This window comes from Ursus arctos, unplaced genomic scaffold, assembly GCF_023065955.2.
Source record: "Ursus arctos isolate Adak ecotype North America unplaced genomic scaffold, UrsArc2.0 scaffold_7, whole genome shotgun sequence".
Classification (NCBI taxonomy): Eukaryota; Metazoa; Chordata; class Mammalia; order Carnivora; family Ursidae; genus Ursus; species Ursus arctos.
In genome coordinates, this window is record NW_026623089.1 from 5495496 (window position 1) to 5520744 (window position 25249).

At 48.6% G+C, this 25249-nt stretch overlaps 1 protein-coding gene across 2 annotated transcripts in view; it reads left to right on the top strand.

Moving 5' to 3' along the window:
* Nucleotides 1-25249, top strand: part of CUNH10orf90 (chromosome unknown C10orf90 homolog) — a 205784-nt gene that overhangs the window by 9937 nt on the left and 170598 nt on the right. For both annotated transcript variants that reach the window (XM_026494386.4, XM_026494388.4), the window contains exon 2: nt 10129-10201. In XM_026494386.4, coding sequence (XP_026350171.2) covers nt 10129-10201 — 73 coding nt within the window. The remainder of the gene's footprint in view (nt 1-10128; nt 10202-25249) is intronic.

The following is a 25249-nucleotide window of genomic DNA, read 5'->3' on the forward strand; positions in this document are numbered from 1 at the left end:
GTACGAGGGATCTGCCTCTGATTCAATGCTTATATCAGGCTCCCTATAGATTCCCTCATTTGCAGTGATCAACAGACAGACCTTGGCTTTAGGTAGCCCAAATGAAGGTCCAAAACGGAGGTCCCTTGTTTCATTACCCTTTTCATTAATCAAATTCCAAATAGAGAAATTATTTCATTTTTTCTCTGGGGTTCTAATTTATATCCCTTCTCCATCCAGAAAGGACTTTAAGGCAGCTCCAAAAATAAGTATCTTGGAGAACATCCAGAATTCAGGAATAATAATTTGTCAGAGAAACAAATAGGGCTGAAGACAAATGGGGGAATTATTTTCTTAAAGTAGACAACAAATTGCTTGCCATTTTCTATTGAAGACAAGAAGCGTCTTCCCAGCAAACCAGCCTGCAGCCAGTAGTGAGCAGGTCCGCCCCTAACAGCTACTCTCTGGTGGGGCTTAGACGCCTCCGATCCAGCCCTCTGGTCACAGAAAGTTCATGAAACCCCTTATTTTAGCTACACTGGTGCTCAACTCCTCACTAATGAGTTCTGGGCCCTGCTGGCTTCTAGGCACTTGGTGCTGGGTTAACAGCTTCACTTTGCTCAATAGAGTCAGAGGACATCTTTTGCAGGTGGTGGTGAGCTGGGAGCGTGTGAGCCAGAGGGTGGGGTCTGGCTGTTGGATATGCAAAGAGGGACCCAGGAGCATATGGGAGATGCAATGAGCTCCAATGTGCATTGCTTGCTCCTCACCGTCAATGTTCAGGAAAGAAGCTTCATTGTGTCTCCAGGGCACATGTGCCTCCGTGCTCGCCATCGGACACACAGGAAACAAAAGTATGAAGACTTTCCATGAAAGAGTTCCACGATAAATGGCCACTTTCTCAGTTTTCACTATGTAATACGTGGGGCCCAGTGCCAAATGAACATGTGATCCTCGTGTTAGAAAGGCAGGGAGAAATAGTCATTCAAGGTACTAATGTGTGTCTTTTTTCTTCCTTCCATTGTCTTCTCTCACTTGTCCTGGTGGTTTTTAATGTGTTCTTTAATGCTGGCTTAAGTAAAGAAAAATTAAGATCTTAAATTATTACCGTGCATTTTAATAGTCATCTTTATACTGCATAATGCCATTTTCACACAAATATAAAAGCACTGAAGTCACATGTGGAATCACTGAAACGATACAGTTTTTATGCGCTAATCCTATACGTGCCTATACGCATCTCATTCTCACTAGAACAATGGAAACACTGCAAAAATCAGCTCCCACTTTTATTTCATTGTGCGATATAATCTTATTTGACCAACACTCTGTACCTTCAGTTTCTCCCTGGGTGAGGAAGGACTGAGAGAAAAGGGAGCTATGGGGGCTCTGTCTCTCCCTCTCCTTCTGAGCTGTCATTTGCAGCATGGGCGGGTGGCTCACACAGGGACGTAACGTGAGCAAGAAAGGCTGTGATAGGGTTGCTTGGTCACTCGCGTTTCCCAGAAATCCACCGTCTGTCTTTCCTTCCTCCCTCCTTTCTTTTCTTTTCTTTTCTTTTCTTTTCTTTTCTTTTCTTTTCTTTTCCTTTCCTTTCCTTTCCTTTCCTTTCTTTTCTTTTTTCTTTTCTTTCTTTTCTTTCTTTCTTTCAAATAATATTTGTTATATTAGTCACCATACAGTACATCCCCAGTTCTTGATGCAATGTTCCACGATTCATTACTTGCATATAACACCCGGTGCACCATGCAATATGTGCCCTCCTTAATACCCATCACCAGCCTACTTTCTGCATTTGAAGCAAGTCTGTTCCCAGTGGGGAGCGTGGCTTCTCGGGGCTGTCAGCCCTCGGCTTACTTGATCCTAGGTGTAATTTGCTTACCTTCTTTCCCTTTGAGTCTTATTGAACTTCCATGCATGGTCGGCTCACCAGAATCCCGTGAGCAGGGGCCACCTGGGCAGGGTCTGTGACCAGAGCAGCAGGAAATCTGCAAATACACACCTTACACCTGTCCTCTGCCCACACGTGGACTCCACCATCCTCTGGGAGTTCATGTACAAAACACAAGTTCAAAGATAAAATTATTTTAAAATTCAAGCTGATGATACCAAAGCACTGGCTACAGAAAAAAAAAATGGATAAATTGGATTCATCAGCAAGAAAACCTTGTGTGCGTCAGAGGACGTTACTAACACAGCGAAAGGAAACCCCACCTACTCCATGGGAGAACCTGGAGGGTGTTGTGCTGAGGGAAAGAAGCCAGTTGCAAAAGGCCAGGTGTTGGACTCCACTTTCACGAAGTACCTGGAGGAATTAAAGTCAGGGAGACAGACAGTGCACGGGTGCTGCCAGGGGCTGTGGGGAGGGGAGAATGGGAAATGAGTGTTCAAGGGAACGGAGCTGCGGTTTGTGGGGCTAGAAAGGATCTGGAGACGGACAATGGTGATGATCATACAACGTGATGAGTGTACTTGGTTTTATGGAATTATGCACTTAAAATGCCAAATTTTATGCTATGTATATTTTACCACAATTAAAAGAAATTCGAGATGGCGACCTCAAACCTGCGTGTGGCCCTTCCGAGTACACACTCCCGGGCCCTGCCTGGGTCTTGCGCCTGTGAAGCCGGTCCAGTGCTAACCTGTGTTTCTAAATGCGTAAGGCGATTCTCTTTCACTAGATGATGAGATCTCTGAGGTCAGTGTCCCTGTCTTATTTCTCTCAATAACTCTGTGTTGAATTGAAACTCTAAGCTAAATTGGAGCTTGTTCATGATACATTTAAAAAAATGCAGGCTTACGTACAATTTACATACATTAATATTCATACATTTTAGAAGTATACAGTTCATTTTGTTTTGACAAATGCATACGGTCGTATAACCAGCACCGAATCATGATGTAGGGCATAGCCACGACCCAGAAAGTTCCCTGGTGCCCTTTGTACTCAGCACCTTCCCCCAGCTCTGCCCCCAGCAGCCACTGATCTGCTTTCTGCCACTTAAATTTGCCAGGTCTGGCATGTCTTTAGCTGAAATCCTGCAGCTTGCAGTTTTGTGTGTGTGTATGAGACTGTCGTAAGTTTCCATTACAACTTTTGGCATCTTAATTAAATGGATCATCTTCTACTGGGGCAGCAGAGAGGTGAGGGCTCGGGCTCTGACTCAGTTTCAGGTACACGTAGATTTTTTTTTAGATTTATTTATTTATTTATTTGACAGAGATAGAGACAGCCAGCGAGAGAGGGAACACAAGCAGGGGGAGTGGGAGAGGAAGAAGCAGACTCATAGCGGAGGAGCCTGATGTGGGGCTCGATCCCATAACGCTTAACCGCTGTGCCACCCAGGCGCCCCAGGCACACGCAGATTTTTATCCTAACTCTGCCCCCTTTCTTAATTCTGACTTTGCATGAACTCTTACCTTCTCCAGGATCAGTGGCTTCCTATACAAAGTGGCGTTAATAATAATCCCATCATCCCGCGCACTCGCAGGGGTTGAATAAAGTAGCGTGTGGAAAGTGCTCGGGGCAGAGCTTGGCCCATAGCAATAGCTCAGGAACACTTAGCTGTTTATCGTCCTATTATTGATGCCATCATTAGCAAGAATTCTGAGAATGGCGTTTCCTCGTCTCTAGCATGGCGGTACCTTCCTCCTCCTGTTGCCATGGAGATTATTTAATGCCCGTGAAGCATTTCGTATGGTGCCTGGCACGTGGTAAGCGCTCTCTAGTGTAGCTGTGGGTTTCATTCTGTGCTGCAGCCATTAAGGACCCTATTCTGTTCCTCACTGAGTAAAAGACATCACCTTCTCTAATTGCGAGACGGCGTGAAAGGGCTCCATTTAGACTGTGTTCTGCCAGTCTAGGAGAAAACACCGTTGCAAACAGCAGCCGCCGGTGTGAGATAGTAAGGCCTTTCTCCCATAGGCCCAGGGGAGGAGTTCCGTGTGAACAGGGGAGCCAAAGAACAGGAAATACCCTAGTCCTTTTTGTTTGTTGGTTTCTGTTCTTTTGAAAGAAGAAAAATGACAGCAGTTGAGTTAAGAGTTATGGAGTGGAGCGGGCAATTGAATCCTCAGAACCTCCTGAGGTGTTCCAGGATCGGGGTAGCTTCACCGCGGTGGATTCGGAAGTACTCGGTGCAGTTCGGGACCCTGAGGGAGAGTAGTCAGTGACAGTAAGCAATTCCTGGGGAAAGAAGTTTCCACCTGGTGCAAGAAATGGATTCAGCTTCTGGACTCATCTGCTGACATTTTCAAGGAAGGAGACAATGTTGCAAGTGATAGGAAACATAATAGAACATGCTGAAAGGAATTCTTGAGGAATCAGGGGAAATCTACCTCTTTGATATACAAAATAGTTCAGCTAAATTTGACTTTGTAACTGGGTAATTAACATGCCCATATTATGGCATTATTTCCCCCCCACTCCTGATGTTTGCATAGAAATCTCCAGCCAAGGGGTTCGTCCCTGCTGTTCTCATTTATCCCTGCAAACAGACAGGGGCTGAAGTCACCCTAGCGGGAAAACGGGGAGTGAACTCTCTGTGGACCACTTCTCATTAGGCAGCCAGGGGAAGCTGCTTTCCATGAGTCTCACAAGAGGAGGAATGATCGAAATAAGGCATCCTTACATCCTGGTTTGCCTTATTTTCAAACCAGAACCCCACCAGACACCACCCTTGACAACAGAAGTGAAGGAGAAGCAAGGAGAGACGGAGGCATCTTCCTGCAGATCCTAACAAGGGAACAATCCCGCCATTTGCAATCAGATAGGGGATATTATCTCCATAATAAAAGGCAATTGAGAATCTAAATGAAAAATCTAATGCTTTTCATGCTGATTTATTTTAGATTAGAAAAAGTTAAACCAGATGTAAACATGAAGAGATGAAGCATGAAGAGGGAATCATGGCAGAGTGATAAATCTCAGTTTTGAGTTATTATAGGTGCAGGGTTGCATTAACCAGAAAATACACTGTTGATCCATAAACTGCTCTGATGTTAATTATTGTTGCAGAAGAGAATTCAGAAGATTGAATAAAACACGCAATGCTGGCGAAGATCAATCATGCATCCAGATTAGCCATGGAGAGTGTATTCCAGCCCCCAAGAGGCTGCGTTAACCCATTGACACTCCATGCTGGAACCCTCCCTGTGATGTGCTCTCTGCCTTCTAGTGGGATCTCCAACACTGGATGCTGAAAAGAAATGGCCTTCATTTTTGGGGGGGGCGGGGGGGATCCTGGCAATGTCTGCCATCATCCTAAAGAGAAGACCCAATCAAAAGTCCACCCTTGGTCTTTGATCCTTGGGATGTAAACAGATTTGGAATCTCCCCTCTCTTTTCTATATAGACCATGCATGTGTCCAGAAGAGGAAGAGAGAAGAGGTATCGGAGGCAGGGTTCTGGGTATACTAGAAGTTCCAGCTGTTTGCTCTTCTCTTTTCTTTCCTTTCTCTTCACTTCATCCCTGTTTTACTTGTTCAATGCTTTACAAAGCCCTGACCGCCCCTACACACACACACACACACACACACACACACACACACACACACACGTGTGCTGATATTAGGAATGTTGAGAACACTATGTTCTAGTTGGAAAGGGTCCTGTCTCTGGCATTTAGTAGCTCTGTGACCTAGAGCAAATTACTGAATGTCTCCATGCTCCAGTGCTCATATCCATAAAATCGAGAGATATTGACTATGTCGTGGGAACTGGATGAGGGGCTAGATATGGAAAACCGGAACCCAGGGACTGGCAAGTTTATTAAATGTCTGTTGCACCAGTCCACAATTCTCCATCCAGAACTCTTGGGGCCAAATGTGATTCAACAATGATTTCTTAATTTTATTTCAGCAAGTAACACTGCACAACGTTTCTAGCGGGAGTCGAGGTAGCACCCTGTAATTAAGCTCCCTGATGTTTTTGCAATAAAATGTATGAATATTCACACTAAATGGAATAAATTAATATTATAAATAGCCTCAGGTTAGTTCAGGTAAGGTTTGGCTGTCAGATTAGTTTTCTCCAAACTCAGAGGGAAAAAAAAAAACAACTTCTTAGATTTCAAAGGTTTATGGATTTTAGAATTGCAGATAAGGGATTATGGATCCATACTGAGGACTCAGATACCCTGAAGGGAGAGTCAGTAAAAACAGTAGCATATTTGCTCATTAGGGCCCAGCTATTATGGCAGGACTTGGGAGCATCAAGTGGGAGAACACGAGAGTTGCTCTGTACAGCCTTTAGTCTTCTGTAAATGGGAGGTTCTGGTATTATTGTTCCCGCGATGTTCAGCTCTCGCTAGTGCTCAGCTTGCGGCTCCTGACAGAATTCACAGACCATTTTGTTGTCAGTGTTATCAGTGTCCTGGCTGGTGTCAGGCTTGACCACAGAGTTTCTGCCGGTAGCGCTGCTGGGAAGGCTGGATCCTGTACGGTAGCAAGTGGTGAGGTGGTGGGGAAGGAATGCCAGCCCGGGGTCAGGGGGCCTGGGGTGCAGGGGCCGGAGCTCCATTTTCTTGTCCTTGGGCACTGACGTCTCTCACACTCTGTGGACCTCTTTCTTTATAGAATAAGAACTCTATGTGTTCTGGCCACCTCTCAGGGACTTTGGGGAGTCAAAAGGAGGTAATGTGTATAAAAGAACTTTGCAAACTGGAACATTCCCTATGATTGTGAGGTGTCTTGGTTCTTTTAATGTCCTTGATCCTAATCATAGCATTCTGTTCTCAAGGAGTGATCTTGATTGCCTCGGCTCCAACTGGGTCTCCTTCCACTTGCTTACTTTACCTGAATATTAACCACTCACTCTCCTTGTTCAGAAATCACCAAAACTTCCTCGTCACCTAGGAAATGATATCCAAGTTAGCATAGCATTCCAGGCTGCCGGTGACATTGTTAGGGTCTGTAGCCCTGGAGACTGCAGCTCGGACTGTGAACATCGTTATAATGTTAATGGACGCATTAACACTCGTGCTCTGACCTACAGAGCTATTCCCTGGTGTTGGATATTTCAGAAACCTCCGATGTTTTGCCATTATGAACCATGCTGCAAAAATGTCTTTGTGAATAGAGCTTTAACTGTATTTTGAATGAGTTGAAAAAACAAGGGTTTTAAGCTGGGAGGGACGTAACCAGATTTGCTTTATGGAAGCGTGGCTGGTGATGAGGTGGAGGCAGGAGGCCTCCGGCCTGAGAATGGGGAGGTTGCCGTGGTCTGAGCAAGTAGAATGGGGGTCTCCGTGAAGGCGGTGGGGAGAGGGAGGTGGAGATAGATTGGAGAGATATTTAGGAAATCAGGGTTGTGGATAGACACAGCCACTGGAGCTGGCAGCGAGGGGGGCCACTGGAGAGCACAGTGAGAAGGGTTTCAGGGACATAGATCACAGGGGCTCAGTCTAGGTTGTGGTACACTGAGGACTGATGGGGGGTGAGGAAACGGGACAGAAACAGTGCGGTCATCTCCTCCAAGAAGACCTGCTGTGAGTGGGAAGACGGAGGGAGGAAGGTGATGTGTGTGGGAGGGAGGTTTTATTTTTGTGTTGTGTTTTGTTGTTTTTTAGAGGGGGGAGCTGGGGGAGAGTGAGCGGAGGAGAGAGAGAGAATCTTAAGCAGGTTCCATGCCCAGTGCAGAGCGCGACACGGTTCAGTCTCACAACCCCTGAGATCATGACCTGAGCCAAAATCAAGCTTAATCGACTGAGCCACCCGGGAGCTCCTGGTTTTGTTTTCAACAAAGGTTTGGACATAGGTAGAAATATGAGGGAGGAAGAGTTGAAGACTGAGGACAGAACAAGGATACTTGAGGGGCATGACCTCCAAGAAGACAGGAGAGTGGATTCCAAAGGGCAATGTGCATAATTTATCCTAGAGAAGAGGTTTGCTTTCATTCATTCATTCATTCATTCATTCATTCATTCTTCCATCCTTTTTTTCCCAGTAAATATTTATTGAGAGCCTATTATATGTCTGGCCTCATACTAGCAGCTAGGAATACATTGGCAAGCAAGGCAAAATAATTTTATTCTCAGAGCAGTTGGAATCTAGGGGAGAAACAGACATCAGTTCTAGATTCACATGAGTCAGTATAGACTTACAGTCCAAGATTAATGTGCTGAAGGAAAGGAGTGCTTCTAAAATCTTATAAATCAGGAACTTGGTTTTGAGACGGGTGTCTGCAGATACTCCCATGATCAGGTCACGTGAGCCAAGATCCAGAAGAGGACCAGGGAAACAACATGCTTTGCAGCTGAAACAGCATGTGCAAAGGCCCCGTGGTTAGGGAGAGAATTTGTATGCAAGGGGCTGAGGGAAGCTCTTACAGAGTGTGTGGTCTGGAGAGATGTGTCTCGTGATGCCACAGAGACTCCCTAGTGTAGACCACACAAGGCCATCTTGTTACTTTGTCCTCAGGACAAAAATTGTTGCTGGTCTATAGGAAGGGAATACAATGAACAACCAATAGAAAGTAGAGTCAAAGTCAAGTCTTCCCAGGATGTCACTATTGGACCGGGACCTGGGTTGATGACAGAGATTCCTCAATCACCCTGTCATTGGAAATTCTTGGATCAGTGGTGCCCAGAGCCTGTACAAGATGGTTCCAGGCTTTGAAGATGCAGAGGGCTGTGGGGCCTTGTCAGCCCCCCATCCACTGCCAGTTGCTGGGACCCCAAAGAGAGAGGAATGATCCTCAGTCCAAACCATTGCACTTGAGTATTTATTACTTCGCTGTAGATCTGGGGCTCTCAACTAGGATGGTGTGGTCCATCGGAACTTGCTGGGTAAAAATTAATTGTGTGTTGTCATGTCCCAGGGTAATTAACTTGCTAAATTTGATAGCGTTACTTTAAAAAATAGGCATAAATATCTTTTTTAAAAGAGCCAGACAAGACAACAGCCCAGGAAGTGGGAAGCTTAAAATCTTTGCTCAGCCAGAGGCGTCTTCCACACATCTGCTCCCCCTTCTCCCAAGATGGGTTCCAGACCCACCTGCTTGGTCATGTTTGAAGCAACAGGGAGATAACTTGCTTCTTCTGCCCAATGTTGGATTTAAATCATTTCTCATCCCTACATTTAACATTGCTACACTTATAGTTCCTTTCTGAAAACTTTTCATGTGTTATCCAGTATCCCCTATGACATGTCCATTGTAAGAATTCATAGTTCATGTCGCTCATAGGCAACCACAGAGTTGGGCCCAGACCAGAGAAGCCCAGGGAGTGGCAGAAAACCATGCGTGACTCCCCAGGTCTTAGCCCCACCCTGCTCTGGGTCCCACCCACTTTTTCTCTGTCCCCAGATTGGTTGCCCAGATGCTGGGGATGAGAAGGGCCAACATGGGAACTGTACATTGTAAAGCTTAACTCAGCCTGGGACTAAGAAGTTACCTGAGATTCAGAATTGGAGGCTGGCTTCGCGTTTTCCGATCATGCTGCACTTACAGCAGGGGGCGGCAAAGTTACCCTTCAGGTTAAGGGAAGAGTCGTGGGGTACGCAAGGGCTGGTGGGCGTGGGGCAGACCCAGGGTGGAACGAGGTGCTCTGGAGTCTGATTACAAATTGAGAAATCCAAACCAAAATCTCACCCACAGCCCCTGCTTTCAGAATAAACTTACAAAACAAACCTTTGCCTTTTGGCAGAGAAGGTCAGCATCATAATCATACTTGCAGACAGCAGAACACTTCTGTATATATTAATCTTATTTTCATTGGGCCTTGAAGGCTAATTCCTGAAATTTGATTGCTTGTGGTTAATCAATTTATCAATATTTATTGAGTGTCCAATTTTAGCTCAACACCCACTCAGCATTGTGATGGGATGGAAAAGAAATATTAGATGTGGTTCTTTGCTCTAGTAGCGAAATCCACGGCAAAATCCGTGTTAGCTGATTATAGTTTTTCTCCCTCCCCTCCTCCTCCTCGTGCGTTTTGAAATCATCAGAAACCTACCCTTTATTCATTTGCAGAGTTAACACAGGAGAAAATGGAAATAAGTCTTCATTAAAACCTGTAGTTCTTTCTTGGGAGATCGGAGAGATTCTAGAGACGTTTCTGGATTCTTTAAAAATAATAATGCACATTGTTGAAGATTATCTATCTGGCAAATAAAAATATAAAACTGGGAAGGTTTCTGTTTATCTTCCAGATCCACAGTCGGCTCTTCTCGTCCCCCAAAGATCATTCTGCTTGGGAAAGAAATGAAGGTCTTTCAAACGCAGGTAAAGAGCTGGGCTGTGACCGGGTGACATTCCCGTTCAAGCCTTTATTTACTATCTCTTGCCTTTATTTTTATTAATAATGAAATGTGCTTTGGAGGCTCGTCTTCCCCCAACCCCAAGACGATAGCTCAGCGGCTCTGACAAGATTTGAAGCTGATTTGAATTTCTAAACACCCAGGCTTTTAGTCTGGCAGTCTCTGAAAAAGCAAACAAAGCAGAAGCAATATCAGTTGCCTCGGGTAGTGCGTTCGGGACCCAAGATGACTGCAGATTGCAGGGGTCCGGGCCAGCGTGATGCAGGGTTCCGCCAGGAATGAGTAATGGGACAAATATGGAATATTCTCGCAACGGAGCAGGCACGACTTCAGTATAGGCATGGTATCTGTGCATTCATAAATCATTTGTCGGGAAGCTTCAGTGCACAGCCCCTCCACTGTAACAGCTCCAGTGAGGTGGCCACAGTTCATAACTTTTATTAAGTTTGTTAACATAAGCGGTGTGGAAACAGGCTTGTTTTTCACCTGTCCATGAGAGAAATCAGATGGGTTTAGGGCACATTTTCTGATGGTATGGTAAAAAGACTATGAGGTTAACAGAGTATTTCAATTCAGAGACTCTAGCAAAAAAGTAAGTTCTAAAAGCATGTTTCCATGTAGCAAATTTTATTGTGAATCCTCATCTTAGTTTTCATTTGTAAATGTGGCAGATGAATTGCTATCTATGAAAAAGGTGTATGTATACACGTGTGCGTGTGTGTGATTATGCACATACACGTGTAAGCTGCTCTCTCCCTTACCCCGCACCGCCTGCCCGTGTCACAGGTATCAGGGACCTGAACTGCTCTCCGTAACTGACGCCCGTCAACCTAAGACAAACATATTATTTGAAAGAAGCTTCCCTAGGTAACCCTTTCTGGAGCCCCAAAGAATGGTTTGCAGTTTATTCTTTATTAGTGGCAGATACTCAGTTTGGATCCTTTAAAAACCTAGCCCAGGAATTGCTTGTGGTGAGAACACGAGTCCACTGATAGGCGCTTCTGGTGGCGTGAACGGCAGGCTCCTGAAGCAGGTCTGGCCACCCGCACCCCACAGGGGGTTTGGGGACATGGAGAAGAATGCTGTGTTTTCCTCAGAGCCCTCGAGGTAGCGGTGACAACAGTCCAGCCGGGGTGACCTAGATGTGGACACATCAGTCTGCTTTTCCCTAGTTCGAGCTTAGCTCGAAATGGGCCTAATCAGGCATTTCTGTAATGGACGCCTGCTCACGAGGTACTTAGCCGTTTAATGACTTAGAAACCTAGCACGTGCTGGCCCAGAGGCCGCAGGTTAATGGTCCAGGCTGCAGGGAATGTGCCCAAGCAAGCCTGGGGGAGGAGGAGAGGAGGAGATACAGATATTCGGGCTTCCTTCCCTCCTCCCTCCCTTCCCTCCCTTCCATCCTTCCCTCCCTTCCTGCCTTCCTTCCCCCTTCCCTCCTTCCTGCCCTCCTATCCCTCCTGCCCTCCCTTCCTTCCCCCTTCCCTTCCTCCTTCCCTCCCTCCCTCCCTTCCTTCCTTTCTTTTTTTTCTCTTTCTTTCTTTTTAAATCTGTATTTTCCAAGTTCTAGTTATAGAAGGATACTTAAAAGGTAGTCTTAAACCTTGGAAATTCTCGTAGGAGGCAAGCAGTTGTTAAAGAAAAAATCATTCATAACGCTTGTTAAAGAGGGTAAGGCAGATTTTATTGAGGGAGACCATTACATGGGGTCTTCAAAGAGGAAAGAGAGTCTGGGCTTCACTTCGAATACAAGGAAAAGTAGGAATTCACCGCCAAGGAGCAGGGTGGGGGTCAGTGGATGGAAAATAGACGTCTAAGAAGTAAGGGGGATTTGGCTAAATTGGCTTGACAGGTGGGGGATGAGGAATTTGATCAGATATCAAGGGTGGGGGATTTTTTCTAAATGGAACCAGCAGGATTCTTTCTAAAATTGGACTAAATAGGCCAAGGACAGAGCCCAAGGGTGAGGCCCTGTCATATCGAGTTCTCAGAGAAGCCCGACTCTGGGTTGATCAAGGAGAGTCTCTGTCAGAGGCAGGACATAAGTGGGCACCATGCTTCCCTGGCTGGCCAACGCTCCGAGGGGCCGTCCAGGCTCTGTGCATCTTCCTGCAAGGTCATTCCCATCTGTGAGAGAGACGGCACTGTTAACTGGTCTAAAATGGCAAGACATGGGAGCTAGTGCGGTAGAGAAGGGAAACCCCAATGGGGAACTGAGCTCAACTCTGAATGCAGCCAGGGCAGCCGGGGATCTGGACCTGGCGGTGGTGGGGGACTCGGTGCCTACAACATTACCACGAAGAACTTGATTATTGATGTCAAGGGTAGGGGAGAGTCTCTCTAAACCGGCTCAGAAGGATCCTTTGCTAAAACTGGGCTTGACAGGCCACCAGCAGCTCAGAGGAGCCCGACTAAAGTTAGGTCAAGGAGGGCGTGTGGACACATCTCTTCTCTGAAAACTGGCCGGAGCGGCCACCTGTGCCCGCGGGACTCTGTGGTCCGGCTTGCTGGCTCGTGGAAGTGCGGAGTTTGGTTCGGGAGTGAGACTCCCTGCCCCACAGTCCTGAGAAGGGCCTGGCACAAGGGTGAAACCTTTATTGGTCCTCTCCGTGGCCTTGGGGGACATGGAGAGCAGAGTTTTAGATCAAACTTGGTGTCACAAGGACTAGAAACCCACAAAAGGGCAACCAGTGTAAGGAAACCGGTGAACTTCGCGGAAGGATAAGCTGTCAGGTTTCAGAAAGCACAGGAGCCAAGGGGACCCCGTGCGCTCGGCAGCGAGGATGTGTGGGCCCTAGAGCTACCGTAGCAGGCGGGGTTTGCTGCCGGACGCCCACTGATTGTGTCTGTCAAGTCACCGTCAATCATCTCAGGTCAGGAAGCAAGGTCAAATACTTGAAATGTGGCTTCTGAGGACCTAATCTTGTGCGTAGCTGGCTAGCGGGGCAGTTCTTCCAGAAGGAGTCCACTGGCCAGGCAGATGTCAGCTCATAGAGTCTCAAGTTTGGGCGAGACCACAGGGTCGTTTTGTCCAGTTTCTTCCCGATGTCTGCTGAGGCTGGGAAGTCCCTGCAGAGGCGGCTGACCACACAGCCCCCACGGACAGGGGCTCACTCTCTGAAGGAAGCTCATGTCATGCTCACCCAGCTGCAGTGTTTAGAGATCCTCTGCATTGTGTGCAGCCAAAATAAAATAACTTATTTATCTGTTGTTCATCTGTACTGAGAAGGCAAAGAGGACCTGCTAAATATTGAGTTGCTGGAATGCATGATCTGACCCACATTCTAGGAAGACTCCTTCATGTGCTCTTCCAGGCAGGAGGTGATGCGGGTTTTGTGCAGGGCAGGAGCGGGGGTGTTGGAGTCACAGGAGCCTTGGGTCATGACCGAATTATTTGCAGTTGTGGCGGTGGGGGACGTTTAAGGTGTTTCTGGGCAGGCAGTGCTGCCATTCGTGGGGCAGGGAATTCAGGGTTCAGGAGGTTCACAGAGTGGGGGGAGGTGCTAATGGAAGGATGCTGAATTTGTGGGGTTTGGACCCTCTACTTGTGAGAGGCCACCTGCCTTAGGTGTCTGGGAAGCATTCGGCAGTTTGGTGTTGAGATCGGAAGACAGGTTAGGGTTCTAGATCTCGATATGACCGTCCTTTACAGGCGGGCTATGAGGAGCCACGAGAACAGCTGAGATTAATGCAAAAGAAACTATAGGAACTGGGTGGAAAGAGGATGAAACTGCAAAACCGAAGGAGGCCACACGTGTGAGGTCGGGCGGCGGGGGTAGTTGGGGACGGGGAAGAGCTGCGCTGTCCTGGGAACTGCAGACCTGGCATCAGGGTTTTGTTTTCTAAGGGGAGGTATTTAGTGCCCGGTTGGCTTGGTCCTCACGTAGCTCTTTATCTTCAGAAAAGTTGTTCCACTTGCTCAGGTCTTGCTTTGCTCTCAGATAACAGCGGTTTGCAATGCCGCATCTCTACCGGCCACTCTAGAACTCAGCGATGTTGGGTGTGAGCCTCTGTGGCGGAAGCTAGGTCAGGGGCATACTTGGTGCACACAGGGTTCAAGTGCTCACACGCGAGATCGGCGATGAACAGCGTCCCGGATTTTCATTTTTGCTTCCCTCGCCTGCACGCTGCAACGATCCACCGCCTTTGTCATTGGAAATCCCAGGACTGGGAAGGGTGGGGAGCTGATTTTTTTATGGTAAAATCATCCCTATTGGCAAGACCTCTGGCATCCGGTTGTCCTGTGTGAAACTTCAGTTCACAATGATTAATAGGATCCAAACACTAAGAGAAAAAAATGTAGGAAGGGTGACTGTTTCTGCCCAAACTCACATCTGTTTTCAGAATCAGTGGAAGGTAGGAAGTCACTTTGAAATTTCCATTCTGTGTGTTATAAAAAGATTCCTTTTACTGTTTCCCCATCCCTGTGCTACCTGTCTGCAGACAAGACTGCTTCAGCTGAGGATTTAGCAATGGTTAGGAGGGTCCGGTGCTTTGTTAAGCCATTTCTGGGGACATCAGTTACGGGAAATGTATGGAAAGGTAATTGATGAAGAGTCACCTGGAATTTTTAATTACTAATTCACTTGGCTTAGGAAGGAAGGCGGGACGGCATAAAATTTTCTCCCCCCTGATCAATTAAGTCCGACCTTTACAACCGGCAGTTTTTAAAGGGTGGGTCTTTGACTGATGAGTGGGATGAAGTAATTATATTTCACTTAAAACTTGAGGGTCATTGTTTCTCTACTCCAGCTTTTATGAGAGCAGTGGTTTGCTACCTTCATAACCATACTTTTCAGTTTCATTAGTACCGAGTCAAACAGTTAGCTGCCCTACAGAACGCATACCCTTGACCATCCTTCGAGGAAGGACTGGCCTGTATCCCTTTAAAAACCACCCTGAGATGGGCGTGAGTTGTGTTTCTTTTCTCTTCTGTGGTTTGTATTTGCGGTTTCTCTATGAACAAGGTCTAGCAGGGACACCATTTTTATCTGTGTTCCCTGAAAAACCTGGTTTTTATTCAGGCTCTAATTGTTGAGGCAGAAACATGTGGATTCCGGGGCGCCTGGGTGGCACAGCGGTTAAGCGTCTGCCTTCGGCTCAGGGCGTGATCCCGGTGTTCTGGGATCGAGCCCCACATCAGGCTCCTCCGCTATGAGCCTGCTTCTTCCTCTCCCACTCCCCCTGCTTGTGTTCCCTCTCTCGCTGGCTCTCTCTATCTCTGTCAAATAAATAAATAAAATCTTTAAAAGAAAAAAAAAAGAAACATGTGGATTCCTTTTTGTACGGGAGCCGTTCTGATCAGGCCGTGTTGCCATCTGCCTGGTTCCGCAGATCCCTCCCTGCCCGTGAGGAGAAGTCATCCGGGGAACAGTGTGTAAGAGTGGCTTGAATCAATGCAACTTCTCCGCGTCCTCAGAGGGCAAAGTATTTGGTGCCGTCCACTGCTGATTCTACACTTGTCTGTCACCCTCCTTGCCTGTGGGGACTCTCCCGAAACCACCTTCTCTATATTTCGGGTGTGAAAATCCTTCCTTTCGTCTGACGCATTCCCTGATGCAGCCGCCCCTCCTTGCTACTTCAGGCTTTGTTCCACAGTTACAGTCCTGCCTGCATTGCCTTGTTTCCCTTGCAGACTTGTCTCGTCCCTTGTAGACTTCTCTCTTCAAGACTGTTGGCTTGGAGGGCAGGGACCTTGTCTCACTCAGCTGTATGTTCCCAAGGTCAGGGACCAGCACACAGAAGTTCTTCACTGGCTTGCACAGGATTATTGGTCTGAAGGAACCACATGGAGCCAATTCTACATCCAGGGATGTTCCTTGACTCTCCTGGGCAAGCCTGCAGAGCAGGCTGGGAATTGGATCACGTGACAGCAGTTGAGAGCCTGTCAGGGAAAGCAACTGCCTTTGGGTTTTTCTAAGACTCTTTCAAGTGCTTTTCCTGTCCTGTTACTCAGCTTCCTTTGTTGAGGGCGACGGAGGCCTCCACCCAAGTGGCTTCTCTGGAGTCTGCGTGGTGCCTGCTCTACCCTGGGTCCGGGTGGGGAAAAGGCAACATAACTTCTCTGACCCCCTGAGAAGGAAGAACATTTATTCCTGCTTCCTGCACACGATGAAAGGGACCTGTTTGGGTCTGTTGTGCGTACTTGTGTGGGACATTATTGGAAAGAAAAGAGACCAGGTTGCTCTGTCACAGGGGCATGTGACAGCTCCCTACTTGCTCTCCGACCGATAACCATTATGCTCCTGTCCCTTCCCGAATTCTGCCTGGTGGCTGCCTGGGTCTTGACCCTCCGTTTTATCACCCGTACATAGTGCAATAAGCAACTTTTCCCCCGGAGGTGAATTTCTGCCTCTAGCTCCATCTTTGCTCCATCACCTGGTACATACTCTATTTTAAAAACAATTGGTGGGGGCGCCTGGGTGGCACAGCGGTTAGGCGTCTGCCTTCGGCTCAGGGAGTGATCCCAGCGATCTGGGATCGAGCCCCACATCAGGCTCTTCTGCTATGAGCCTGCTTCTTCCTCTCCCACTCCCCCTTCTTGTGTTCCCTCTCTCGCTGGCTGTCTCTATCTCTGTCGAATAAATAAATAAAATCTTTAAAAAACAAAACAAAACAAAACAAAAAACAATTGGTGAACTAAGGTACTAAGCAAAGAGCTCAGCTGAAGATCTCCCAGTCTGAGTAGCCCTGGGTCTGAAAGACGCGCCTCCAGCCACATTTAACTGCTTCCTCTCAGAGACGTGGAAGCTTAGTTGTTGCCTGTTGTGTACTGAGGAACGAAAGGAGCTCGTCTAGAAGTGCGGAAATCCGCTGCTGGGGTAGGCGCGAGGTAACTGGTAGGGGGTCCGTGAGGGCCACTGGGTCTTACTCTTAGGAGAGTGAGGAGAACTACCCACCATGTCCGTTCATCTTCCCTGAAGCATCGGACCCCTTCGACCTTGCCGTGGCTCCCAGAGCAGGCGTCTTTGGGCATCAGTATTGTGACCCGAACAAAGGGACTGGGTCTGAGAGACGGGCATCCAGCATTATGGTTTTGCCGGAAAGGAGCACCCGTTGGTGAGACGGCCGTAAGTAGCCCGAGTCCAGTGGCTGAGCAGCAATCCCATGCTATCGAGCACGGAGATAAGATTTTGCTGGAATTGCAGCGCAAGGAAAATGGCTCTGCTCTAGCAACAGCTCCCTAGTGGAAGAGGACGTCTGAGTCCTCCATGGAACCAGAAACAGAAGCAGGTCTCTAGGTGCCACCCAGACCCGCGACATCAGAGTCCAAGACGCAGAGCCCAAGACACTGTCACCAGCATCCCTTGTGAAAGCCACCACTGTGGGTCTTCGGAGTTAGCTGTGTTTTTAAGGAATAAACCTGATTATCATTCCTTCACCTCCAAGAGTGATTCAGCGTAAAGCTCTTCCAGAGAGGGCTATTTTAATCGCCTCCTCTCCATCCTGTGGGTAACGGAGGGGTTCCTGCCCCCGGGTTATGGGGGTGTCCAGGCACAATGCCTGACACCAGGCAGGTGAATCAATGACAGTTTATGAGTCACATACACCTCATAACCCTGGCGACGAGCACACCACCTGCCACCTGTCACCTGCAGGGCCACACGAGGCTTGCACTCGGGAACAAAGTGAACAAGTACAGGCTTTGTCATATCAGGGGGGTGGGATGACCCCTGCCTCCTGTGGGAAGATGTAATAGGATTGTTTGAGTAATTCCGTGAGTTGGAAGGGACTGAAGCTACGGCTCAGGGACAAGCAGGAGCTGCTCCTGCACCCCCTGATAAGGAGGCTTATTTGGCCCGGGGATCCTATCTGTGGGAGCAGGGCTGGAAGGGGAGTTTTCAGTTTAGCCAGATGAAGCCTTCTTAGTTGCACCAGATGTCAAACCAGCACACCGTATGGGATCTTAATTACAGGCCTTACACCGTGAGGGCCTGGTATGGAGAAACACGATGTGGAGGACTGGGCAGAATGACATGGTCTGGGATCTGGGGGGGGGTTAACACACCTGCTGGGGCAAGGAGGACAGAGAGAGAGTTTGGACTCAACTTCCGAGAGCATGGTGAGAGCCGGGTGTGGACACCAACCAGGTACGAGGTCAGTGTTGGGGACATGCAGCTAGAGGACACAGCGTCCTCAAATGGAGGAAGGGCTTCTTGGTGCCTGGGAATGTAGGGTGGGGGCCATGTGGAGAGAGAGACTGTGGCCGGATCTGACTCAGGATGGGTCCTGCGCAGAGTGCCTAAGTTCCCAGCATCAGGTACAGGAATCGGGTGCAAGCCAGGAACTCGTTCCCCAGCAAGGCAGAAAGCCAAGTTCTGCCCTGGGTTCAAGACGGGCACGAGAAGCAATGAAACCCTGACGTCTCTCCAAGCTAAGACTGCTGTCCCATATCAGGAATGGCACCGCCATCCATGCGGCTAGTCAAGCTGGAGACCTGGAGTCTTTCTGCCCCTCCCACACCGCCGTGTCCAATCCGTGGCCACGGCTCTCTGCTTTACCTCCTGACCATCTCTGAGACCCATGCCTGCTGCCATGCTGGCCTGGACTACTGCAGTAGTCTGCTTTCTCTGTCTAGTCTCTACTCACAACCAGATTGAGCGGTGTGGGCCATGCCATTCCCTCCTTTAAAATCCTTCCATGCCCTTCAGTTGCTCATAAAGATAATTCTTACTATGGTCTGAGAGGCCCCGGGGGCACCAGTCCCTGAGCCCCTTCTCTCCCTCCCCCTCCCTGTCTCTCTCTCTTCCAGCCCTGTTCTCCATGTGCCTCTGCTGTGGGGCCCTGGTACAAGCTGCTCTCTTTGCTTGCACCATGGTGCCCGTTCCCTTCCCCCTGAGTAATTTGACTACAGATCCTCACCCGTACGTCCTAGGGAAGCATCCCCGATCTCAAGCCCAGTCCCACTTCAGGCACCTGGGGTCCACCTTCCTCTTCTTTGCTACACTTGTGACAATCATGTTATGTTTATTTGTACTTGATAAGCACCTGCTCCCCCACCCAGGCTGAGCACTGCGAGGGAGCTTGGATTTTTGCCTGCCAGCCCCTGTACCAAGCTAGGTGTGCCATAAACAGCTGTTGGGGGAATGAGCCAGTGGGTGGAAAAAGGAGCTAAGTCACTTGGAGAGCCTGGAGAGCCGTGGGGACAGAGAATCAGGCACATCGCTGGGGCTGACTCCGGAAGGACTGAGAGAACACTCTGGAACACCATGTGCACTTCCCTTCTGCCCTGTCTCCTTCCTCCTCTCGGAATTGGTGCGATGCTCCCGTCCAACCTCGGGCTTCTCCGTCTCCTTCCTCGGACTTCACCAGTCTCTCTCCTCGAGGTGTCGCCTGCCCCAGAGCCACGGGCCCCAGGGCTGACACATGATTACTGGTGTGATTTTTCAGCTTTTTAAGTTAAAGAGGCTCATCGGTTTCTATTTCTTACTGTTGGTTGTATGTCCAGAGCCCCTAGGGAAAAAGAACGTTTACAAATAGTTGTCAAAGTCCCACACTCCTTCTAAAGGTTGATGTACTGGGGAAAGGCTGCAAATAAAAGCCCCCCCCCAACTCCGTGGACCCTGCTGGGCTGAGTGCTATGTGTTTTGGTGAAATACTGTTAATAGGGCATAGAGAGAGCAGACTTGGTTAGGAGCTGAAGTTATATTTTTGAGTAGCTTTGTGCCCAGTTGGCCACCTAAAGAAATGATTCTTTAAAAGAAAAAAGTATATAAACAAAGGCAACACAAATTGAAAATGACACATGGAATTAAATGTATTTCTGAAGCTCACAGTGTTATTGAATATAATGGTCACGTTAGTGTCCGGCTTTCCAGCAGGAGAGGAGCATTTCTCTGGCAGCTGTAACCGTGGCTGAGCCCAGGGGACAAGGACACGGAGTGAAGCCCCTCTCAAACAGAGCAGCACCGTCGACCCCCATCGCCTGTTTTCGCGCGTGCTGAAAACACCCGTGCTGGCCATATGATTGTTTTTGCAAAGCATCTGCTTTTGAACCAAGTATCTCCCGACTTGCTTCCTCCTCTCCTGCTTCCTGCGAGTGGTCTCTGTCTCTTTCTGGGTGCAGGTGCAGGCGGCCAGTTCCCCCTCAGGGCTGGTGGTACCGGGCTGTGGGCAGGTGAGCCCTGCCCGGCTGAGAGGGAGCTCGCCATCAAAGGTTACAACGGCTAGAAAAAGCAAATTAGGGCCCCCAGCTCTTTCCAGCTTCCAGGCAAGTGCAAAGATGTCGTGTTTCCTGGTAAAAACTGCATTTCTGTGTTTGAGCAATTTGACAGGTACGATCTGGCTTCTGTGTTCAAAGATGCCATTGTTCCAGAAAGGGCCTCAGCTTCGTGTCACATGCCTACTGTGGGCACAGGAGGAGACCTTATGTTTATAAAATCTTCTGGAACGTTTCCCTCTTAGGCTGGCATTTGACAGTGCCGCCGCCTGACCTCTGTGCTGAGGAGAGAGGTCCTGAATCTTATTTTAAGATCTTCCTTCAGTGGAGAACTTTCTGTTCTTCCCAAACTACCTTAACCACAGAGGACTGAGTTTCCTTAAAGCTGCCCAAGTTATTTTTAAATGGAACTCGTTCTTAAAATGGAACCTTGTGGGAAGCCAGTTTGGGAGACAGACAGAGCAGAGGTGCTCTGGGAGCAGGGGGCCCTGTCCCCCCAGGGGGGGCGGTTTGCAGGTCCAGCCAGGCTGCCCACTGTGGAGGAGGATTTGAAAACCACCGTCCGCAGGACTGGGGGGGAGTGCACAGAGCATTTGAATACAAATTGATTGCTTTCTCTTTGAACGTGCAGACTTCCCATCGTTAACCCAGAGCCCCGTGCAATGAGCAGGTTATCGCCGTGGGCAGTCCATTTCCGCCTAGAGACCTCCCCGGCGTCTGTATCGATCGGCCGTTGAGTTCCTAAATCCTGCTTCATTTAGGCTCTCCTGAATGTGCTCATCTTGGCGCCTTTGAGCTGCAGCTCACGGGGTCTGCAGGGTGGAGGGCTGGTGCCGTGAAGGGAGAAGGGGTGGGAATGTGCCCTGGGTTTCGGCTGGAAGAAGGGATGTAGCAGAGTCTATAACAGGACCATGCTTTTAAAATTCTCTTCCCTTTCCGGTATGAAATGGCTTTGCTTTAATGACCCTCAGCTCCTAGTTTCTTTCAGACCCTTCCTGCCGGCCCTGGCGGGACTCCAGCTACTTACTCAGCTCCGAGTGTGGCTTTCCCTAATGCCTTGCGCGGGCTTCAGTTTGATTTGCTCTTTTTATGGGACTTAGGAGAACGTCTCTGGCGGTGATTAAACACCGAGACTGTCAGCCTGCCGAGCGGGCCGAGCCTCGTTCCTGGACAGCTCTGGAAACAGGCAGGGCTGGGGTCGGGGACCTCGCTTCCAGAAAGCTGTGCCACGTGATGGGGTTGGGGAACGCGGTTTCTGAGCACGGGGTGTCTGAGCATGAATTACAGTTTGGGTCAGAGGATCATGTTCCTGCCCTCGGAGACAAGATTGGAGTCAGTGTCGAGGGGGCGAAACTAGAGGGCTTTGGGGAATCCCAGCTTCTTCACTGTTTACCTTTTGACATTGGACAACTTAATCGATATCTGTGAGACTCAGTTTCACAATTTGTAATGGTGAAATAATATCTAGCTTGCATCATTGTTCCAAGGAGTAGTTATCATAGATTGAAAACACTAATCCCAACCATTTTGTAAAACGTTATTTAATTGTAAGAAGACTTAACATGAGATCTACCCATGTGACAGGTTTTGAAGGGTACCCTGGGTTAGCACTGATTACGGATACAGCGTTGTATAGTGGATCTCCGGGGCATATTGCTTAACGGAGACTTTACATCCATTGGTTAGTAATTCCCCATCTCCCCCGCCGCCCGTAGCCCCTGGCCATCACCACCCCTGTCTGATTCTAGGAATTTGACCATTTCATATGCATCATGGAAGTGGACTCGTGCAGCATTTGTCTTTCGGTGACTGGCTTACGTCACTCAGCATCGTGTCCTCCGGGCCCATCCACGTTGTTGCGTACGTTAGGATTTCCTTCCTTTTTAGAGCTGAGTAGAATTTCATTGTATATATTTACCACATTTCTTTATCCATTCATCTACTCATACACACTCGGGCTGTTGGCACATCGTGGCTACTGTGAATTGTGCTGCAGTGACCATAGGCTGCAAATATCACTTCGAGATCCTGATTTCCGTTCTTCAGATGAATACCCAGAAGTGGGATTGCTGGATCCCATGGTAGTTCTGATTTTTAATTTTTGGGAAAAAAGCCCACCCCATTTTCTGTAGTGGCTGCTTAATTTTGCATTCCCAGCAACAGGATACAAGGTTTCTAGTTTCTCCACGTTCTTGCCAACATGTGTTACTTTTTTTTTTTTTTTTTTTTTTTGGTACTAACTGTCGGGACAGGGATGAGGTCAGATCTCTCATTGTGGTTTTGATTTGCGTTTCCCTGATGATGAGTGACTGATGTTAGTTGTTGATATTTTAATGAGCATTGCAGGCTATCAATGCCCCCCACTGCCAAAAATATACTGATACTTACAGGTTATGCTATTATTTTCTTTCTGGAGCATTCTATTTGAGCTGCATGTTGGGCGAGGAGAGAGAAGGTGAGGTTGGGGGCCGCAAGGGGGAAAAGGTGAGGAGGAGCATGAGGATAGAAGGACAACCTGCCAGACGACCTGTGGGCTCACTCCATGTCTGCCACAGCTCAACATTGGACTGCTCTCCATTCAAAAGTGACACCCACAGTTGGTCACTGTGCTCAGCCTGTCCCCTTGCCTTCCTTCTTCTTCATCCCCACAGCTTTATCCCAGACAGGGGGTGCTGTTCTCCTAGCTTATCATAGAGCCTTGTGTCCCATACCTTCCTTGGCCAGGAGCCATGCAGTGGCCTACTTTGTCCCCATCCTACGCCATCTTGGAAGGCCGCCCCGAGGATGGGTCAGGCTACACCCCAGGCCTGTGCTTCTGAACCCTTCGGCAGGTGTCTGCAGCCTCCCTGATCTGTGTGCTGTTCCATCTCTGGAAGACACTGCCATACCTTCCGTAGGGACTCTCCCGGCAATTTGTGGAACGTCCTACATCTTCTCTTCTATAACATATCCTGTCCATCAGGAAAATTCTTTAGGGGTCCTCATGGGTCTCATGGGTCTCTGGGCCATTATTGGGGAGATGATGGAAAATGCCTGCAGAGCTGGGATGCTGTATCTTCCCAGGCAGGTTTTAATATGCAGGTGGCAGTGCTGGGGGCAACATCTAGATGTTGGGACCAGGTCCTGGAGTCAGACCAGGCTCCATGTAGTTCCTGAAATGCCCGTTCATCAGAGGACCTGAAGCAAGATAAGGTAGGAACACCAGCAGTGGGATTCAGAGGTCCATTGCCACAGTGAGGCCAAAAAACACACCATCTCCAAGACTCAGTGGCTCATAGAAGCGTAAACATTTCTTGTCTCATAAAGCACAGGTTGGCAGTTTTGGCTCCTGGTTCTTGTCGTTGGCTTTGGTCTTGTCTGGGCCTGCTTGTGTGGTGGGGGGGTCAGCAGGCTGTCAGCTGGGGATGCTTCCAAGGTGCAGACAGAGGACGAGAGCAGAAACTGAAGTGCAGAAACATGTCTTCGAGCCAAAGCAAGTCCAATGACAGAACTCAGAATCTAGAGGTGAGAATTGGACCTCACCTCTCAAAAGGGTGGGTTATGGAGGGTGCAGAGAATTGGAACTCTTGACGCCATCCATCTACCAAGTATGAACCTAGCAATCTGCTGGGCATGGACAAGGTTTGTGCGTTGTTTTTTTTATGCCACTTCATGAAGAAGGTACGCTTCTGCCCATTTGATAGATAAGAATATTGAGATTCAAAGAAGTCCAGTTACCTATGGGGTTGCTAAACTTTTCATCCCTAAGATGGGATTCTACTTTGACTTTTGTGATGGGAGTTAATGTACTGGGGCACGTTCATGCTAAGTGCATCCGTGCCTGCCACTTGGTGAATGCACGATAAATGCTGGCTGCTCACAGGTCTGGGACCACCGTGTCCGCAGACCACCCACGTCACATGTGTCATTGCAGCCCCAGTGCCTGGCACAGGGTCTGGGACCCAATAAATAGCGGTTCAATGGATGCATGACAACACATAGAGTCTCGAAAAGGTAATACCTCCTTGTCAGTCCTTCAGATCTGGGCCTGAGTCTGATTAGTCATTCATTACCTGTGGGACCTGGTTTTAGAGTCCAGGAGACATGGTGTCTCTTGAAGGTCACTCTTGAAGGTTTCCATTCCCCTCTCTTCCATGTGAATTTTGCCAGTTTACATGCCTTGGGATTCTGCTCCCTCAAATCTTTGGCAATCCCAGCTCTGTTGGGGCACCTGTAGCCACACAAACAAGGACAGTGTCTGGCCCCCATGGACACCTGCCCCACCTGCTCTTGCCACTAAGCAGTGGCTCAGTCCTTGTGCGGAGGGAGCTCTACCACGTGGCTCCTTCTTGACGGTTTCATAGTCTTCATGCTTCCCTTTCTACATCTGCTTTTTGGGTCTTGGTATTTATGCCGCCTGTCTTCCATTTTGATCGTTCACTGTTCAAATCCCTGCCGCCTGGAAGTTCCGAGATCTCAGAGGCCTGGAAGATAGAGATCGGGTAAATCAGGAGGGCGGCCCCCCTTTTACTGAGCACTTACTACGTGCCAGGAACTGTGCTGGGCACTGGGTGTGCAATGTTGAACGTGACATCAAGCAGCCTTGCCCTCCTAAAATTTATATGCTAGAGGCTCAGATGGACAAAAATCAAGTAAACAGACAAATAAGCAAAATTATTATAATAAGGAGCTGAGAGAGAAACATAGATGGGCGACGGCTTCAGGTCAGGAAGGGTGGAAAGGAGTCTGCCATATGGGGAGTCAGGGCGGGGGGCTGTTGCAGGCCGAGGAAGCAGGATGTGCAAAGTTCCTGAGGTAGGGAGGAGCCTGACACGTTCAGGAGGGGAAAGGGAAGCTGGTGTGGCTTGATCATGG